This window comes from Poecilia formosa, unplaced genomic scaffold (assembly GCF_000485575.1).
Source record: "Poecilia formosa unplaced genomic scaffold, Poecilia_formosa-5.1.2 Scaffold6, whole genome shotgun sequence".
In the NCBI taxonomy this organism is placed as follows: domain Eukaryota; kingdom Metazoa; phylum Chordata; class Actinopteri; order Cyprinodontiformes; family Poeciliidae; genus Poecilia; species Poecilia formosa.
Genome location: NW_006799945.1, coordinates 4632582 through 4638721, shown reverse-complemented (window position 1 = coordinate 4638721; position 6140 = coordinate 4632582). Strand labels below are relative to the sequence as shown.

Sequence of the window (6140 nt, the reverse complement as noted above, 5' to 3'; positions counted from 1 at the left end):
TATACTCATCTAATGACGTGTTTCAATTGGTTTTAGACTATTCTGCAAAAATCCATTCAAAAAGCCCATTTAACCTTATTAGAAATAGCATTATGCTCAGTGCATAATAGTGTGTTTACTGATAAATGTTCTTTTCCTTGTGGTGGGGGACAGACAGCCCTAAGTGTAAAGCATATTTTTATAATTATGAAATAAAGAGAGGAACAATGATTTGCAAGTAGAAATGAACCAGCCCAGAGATAATTATCAGATTATAGTTTTGGTCGATTTTTCATATCAAATACTTAATAATTTGACCAATCCCATTCCTTTAAATGTATCAAATCTAATAAGTCCCACCATTTTCACTCTACAACTACTTTGAAACACTCACTTTTCTTTTACTTTATTAAAACCAGGTAAAGATTGAGGTACATTGATGGTTAAAAGGGGAAATTCTCAATGTCAATTGATTTTTTGATTCAGAATTTACTTTTATCAAAGAAGCTAGTCTTTTATGTGTTATGGCTCTTTGGAGTCAACATCAGAATCAGTAGGGCTGATCTTAAAGGAAACCAGGAATCAGTATTGGCCTGATTTATTTATTTATGTATTTATTTATTTATTTAGTGTCATTTTAGTTTGGCCCTTCAGTTCATGTTTTTAATATCCATCATTAACATAGCAGTGATGGATATTGCTAAGACACCCAGTATCTTAGCAAAAATAATTTTCAAAATAGTTTCAAAACTAAGCGAGTCTGGTTGTTTAAAATAACCTAAGTTAAATATGAACATAATTAAATGATTACACATATAAATGAAGAAAAAAAATTAACTGCATTTGTATTTTAAAATTAGGAATGTTAAATTTAGCTAGCATTTCAAAAAATATGTGCTAACCCATCAGATTTAAAAAAAAGAAAAACATGGACCAACACAGTTCATGACAGCAACAAGAAGTAAAATTTAACTAAATCTTTTTTTTCCCCAAAAAACTTGAACAATCAATCTTTTTTATGATTATTGTACCTTAGCTTCCACGTTTTAGTATAGGACAGCATAGCATACCAAATAAAACTCCTGAAATTGTGTTTTGGTTTTTGGCGTTGGTGTGCTGCTGCAGCTATTAGCACTGAGCTTCAGGTGATCGTCCATCACAAACTCTGTGGAAGTGCCCCATTGCCCTTTGCCGAGTCAGCAGTAATGCAACGTTCTGCTCATTCTCCCACAGATTTCTGTGACAGCGAGGAGGACAGTGACGACGAGAGCAAGGATGGCAACCATAAAGACGGTCCGGACTCCAGTAAGATCTCCACCACCACGGGGGACGGAAAGGATCACGAGGCCAGCCCGGCTAAGGGACATCCCTTCAGTAGCAGCGACTCCACGGGCCGGAGAACTGAGAAAAGTCAGGCGGACTCTCGGCAGAGTCCCATCACCGTCATCTCCAGCACCACGCGTTCTGGGGAAGAACTCAAGAGTCCGAGTCTGGACCAGTCCAAAACAGACGAATGTAGGTCGATAAGCAAGGACAGCTTCATGCCTTTGACTGTTCAAACTGACAGCGCGCACATGGGCCACAACCACTTGCATAACTTTGGATTTCCGCCGGGCCTGACAGGACAGCAGTTTTTCAATCATCTGGGGAGTGCGCATCCATTCCTCTTGCACCCCGGTCAGTTCAACATGGGGGGCGCGTTCTCGAACATGGCCGCTGGAATGGGACCCTTACTAGCAGCGGTGTCTTCGGGAGGGGTGAGCACCATGGACACAGCCAGCATGGCATCCCCTCCACAGAGCTTGACAGGGGCACCGGGCCTGCCCTTTCACCTGCAGCAGCATGTCCTGGCATCACAGGTAAAACATATTTTCTTTGATTGGGAACTTGAGAGTTTTTTGGGGGTTTTTTTTTTTCCTGCAGCTCAGCAAACCGTCATCCATGGAGGCCAATAGTGGTGCGTTAGACAGTTTAACACTTCTAGTTTAACTCAAGGATTTTTGCAGCAGCTAAAACATAACAGGTTAAATTTGATACCGTTAGATCCATGAGTGCAGTGAGTCTATTTAGTCTTTCACATTATTATTATTATTATTATTATTATCATTATTATTATTATACATTTTGTGTTGTGTTTTTTTCCACAAATTCTAACAAATAATTGTATGCATTCATTACATAAATTCTATTAAAATGATTTATCAGCAACTTATTAATTTCAATCAGATCAGCTGTGCAACAGGTGAAATATCTCATGGCCTAGGACAGCAAATTTTCCATTCACATTGCGGCCACCATACTCCTCTATGCCTAAGTTGCAAGGACAGAATACGACAGCAATGCATATTTTTTTGTAACTAGTTGGATGTGTAACGTCAGAAAGGTTTTAGTCTATGTCTCTGGTTGAAAGGACTAACTTAGAAAACCTTTTGTTGGCATATTTTGGTCAGAACTCTTACTTTTGATTTTTCGCTAGAATTTCATTTTTTTTTAACATGGTTATGGAAGACATATACATGCATATGCTTATTAATTCAGGGTATTAGAGCTGGGGAATGGTGCATTAAAATGCATCGTCAGCTGGGAAAAGGAAACATCGTCATGTTTTAAAGGGCAATAAATTTGTCTTTCTCCGATTCCTTGTCAAACAATCGCGATAGCTGCAGCTTTACTGGAATCTCGGAGAATGGGCTGAGATTTTTTTTATATATATATTTGCATTACAAATGCGTAAAGCAAACAAGGAAAAAAATATGTTTACGTGGAAGCTAAAGGTATATATTTGCTGCATGGAGAGGATTTAAGAAAACCAGACAGTTTTCAGCAAATAAGAAGAAGAATTGGCACATATTCTCTTTGGATCCACCTAGCTTTCTTGTTTGACACGCAGTTTCGGTTTATCCGCAGGGCCTCGCCATGTCACCGTTCGGCAGTTTGTTCCCGTATCCCTACACCTACATGGCAGCAGCGGCCGCCGCCTCGTCCGCTGCCTCGTCCTCGGTGCACCGACACCCGTTTCTGAACGCGGTGCGCCCCCGCCTCAGGTACAGCCCATACTCCCTCCCCATGACGGTGCCGGACAGCACGCTGCTCACCACCGCCGTGCCCCCCATGCCCACCGTCGCAGGGGGCGGTGGTGGGCCCGAGCTGAAAGCGGACGGGCTGGTTCCGGCCAGCCCCGCGGTCACCCTGGACTCCACCTCGGAGGTGACCAGCCACTCCTCTGGGATACCCTCCGCGTCCCCGAAGGCCTGCGCGGAGAAGGACGCTGCCAACGAGCTGCAGAGCATCCAGCGCCTGGTGAGCGGACTGGAGTCCAGTCAGGACAGGCCCAGGAGCGGATCTCCTTAGCCCCTCCACACCCACAGCCCACCTGCTGCTCCTCTGGTTGCTGTCAGGAAAAGTGAACCGTCATGACGGTGATGAAGACTCATGCAGGTTTTTAATAGAAAAAAATAAAATAAAAAACACAAACTAAAAGCTTTTAGTTTCTGAAATGCACTTTGTTTATTACACATCTAAAATGTATATTTCTATCTCCTTCTCGGCTTTTTTTCAATTTTCGTTAATTTAAGCTACTCTTATTTTTTCCTATTTTCTGACATTTGAATACCGTACAAGTATTGAAACTGAAACGCTGGCATGGGTGTTAATTGTACAGATTACGGAGAAGTTGCTGCTGTGTCCTGTCTCCTGTAACTCTTAAAAAAAATATGCACTCTGAATTGAATTGACTTATTCACGACCGTTTTGACCTACCTTTTTTTTTAAATATATATAAAAATACTGCTGTATTTTCTCGTACGCCATGAATTCAGAGATTGAGCGATTGATGCATGCCCTCGAAAATTAAAATCCGACTTTTTTTTTATGAATTAATTTCCCTTACTTTTTTTTTCTTTTAATTAGATTAGGAATTAAAAATGAGTTTCTTCTAATTATTTCAGCTGGGAAAGGTCTACTGAAAGAATGGTGCTCCGGGACAAAATTAAGGCGCAAGCATGCGGAATTAAGGGAAACAGAAATTTTAAGTAAATATTGAAAAAAATAAAAAAAGATGAATGGTAGTATTGCTCATTGATGTAAATAGGGATATATAAGATATTTATGTAATTATTTGATATTGTTATTGCGTGTAAATACAACGGAGTAGTTTGTTTCTAGGGATCTGTTCTTAATTTATTGTTGATATACCTGTGTAAAGACAGTTTGTGGACTATTACCCTATCTGCATTTATATTTCCCTTTAAAACACGGACTTCATATCCCAACCCCCTTAAAAAAACATCCTCACAGAGAGATAGTTATTCACACTAATGTGCCATTGTATTTTCACCTGTCCTTGTGTGTGAAGTGCTACTGTTTAAAGCGAATGGAAAAGCGACAACGCACTGCACCAATGGCTTGAAAATAAAACACTTTTTTTCTTCTTTTTTTTGTCTTTGAGAAGTGTCGTTGAAGTGTGACAAAAGTGAATTTATTTCTCTCTTGTTTATTTTTTTAAGAAAAATCTCTTTTTTCTTTTCAAAAAAAGTGCCGCATAATCGAAAATATGAAGGTTTTCTCTCTGTGTGTTTTTTTTTTTGTTTGTTTTGGTTTTTTTTGTGTGTGTGTGTTCCTTAAGTTGTCTGTGGGTTACGTTGTATTGGAGTTATGTCTAGTTTACATCATCGACATTGTGTTCTTGAAAGTTTCAATAAAAAAATATTGAAATGCTGTTTTTGCAATGGTGTGCGCCTCGCCTCTGGCAGAAAAATCGCAGCTTTTTTTTTATTTAAAATTTTGCCTCGTTTAAATTATGAAATCTTGATGAAGAAAGCATGAACTAATTTAAAAAGTAATAGTAAGTTGCGTGCGAAGAATCAAGTTGAGGTGTGTCTAAAATCGCTGGAAAAATCATTCCAGAGACGAGTACCTGAGGATCGCCTGAGCGTTTTATTTCTCTACTGCCACAGGGATGACTCTTAGGTCAGGATATGGAAATTAACGATGGCACTTAATTTCACTGTAGGGAAAAATGGGGGGAAGAAGGCGGGAAGTTATGCAAAAAAAAAATCAGTCACTTTATTTCCCCCTCTCTTAATTAAAATCGAATAAAACAAAATCAATGCACTTTGCTGAAAGGCAACAGCACGAAAAGCCTCGCTGACAAGGTGTCATCTCATACTGAAGAAGCTATTACTTTGTGACAGCAGTAAAACACACAAAAAAAGCGGCTCTCCCTGATTACTGCTCCTCTATTGCGCCTTAAAGTCAGGAGTTTATCAACACCATATCTTCATTTGTGTATCGCCTGGTTAATGTGTAGCAGGGCTGGCGCGGGTGGATAGGTGTAAAAGCGATACGAACCGTCTGAATTGGTCCGTCTTATTGCTCACCTGGCGCCTTGCATGAGCATATCTTCCATTTTATTGCACGGAAGGCGACAATGCGTCTGTAAATGGCGACGCCCCCTAGAGGCGGCTGGGGCTAAAGGAACTTTTATTAACCAACAGACCAAAGGACAAACCTGGATGAGAGCTCACTGAGGAGGCATGGATCGGGTGATAAGGATATTTGACTCGGTCACAGGTCTATTGCAGCCTCCATTATGTTTGCTAATGACTAATAAAGAAATCCTGAATGAGCCTGAAACAGCCTACAAAACACACTGGAATAAAGTTAATTTAGCTGCTTAGCAAGTCGTATAGCAGCCTAATCATACATTTTGCATCACAATCATCACTGCAAGGATTAATGCTATAAAAACAAGTCCCCCAACCCCACCTTCTTTTTCGTTTTCTTTATTGCAATAAAGAAAACGAAAATACATTATTGAAGCATATCCTTTTTTTTCTTCTGTGTACATAAATAGATAAAATCTACTATACATCGCATATTAAAACTGGATATGTCTTGAATTATTTTATTTTTATTTTTATTTTATTTTTTTGCCCCAGAAATGATGACAACTTCTGCTGTGAAGAACATGGCTTCATTTTTCTTTTATTCATTTCTTTGTTGAAGTTGCAATCTTTTCGATAACGTTGCTTTCTGTGCAGTTGCGTCATCTAGTGGCAGTAAAGGAAAATCACTTCTCTTTCCAGGTTTCCCATGCAGTCCAAGTGTTCATCTCCAGCCGGGGTTCAGTTGAATGAAATTTATTAAGAAAAATGCGCAGG

At 39.6% G+C, this 6140-nt stretch overlaps 1 protein-coding gene across 2 annotated transcripts in view; it reads left to right on the top strand.

Moving 5' to 3' along the window:
* Positions 1–4503, top strand: part of tbx3a (T-box transcription factor 3a) — an 8746-nt gene extending 4243 nt beyond the window's left edge. For both annotated transcript variants that reach the window (XM_007568883.2, XM_007568875.2), the window contains exons 6-7: positions 1213–1838; positions 2887–4503. In XM_007568883.2, the coding sequence (XP_007568945.1) occupies positions 1213–1838; positions 2887–3330 (1070 nt within the window). In that variant the 3' untranslated portion in view covers positions 3331–4503. The remainder of the gene's footprint in view (positions 1–1212; positions 1839–2886) is intronic.
* Positions 4504–6140: the final 1637 nt, after the last annotated feature.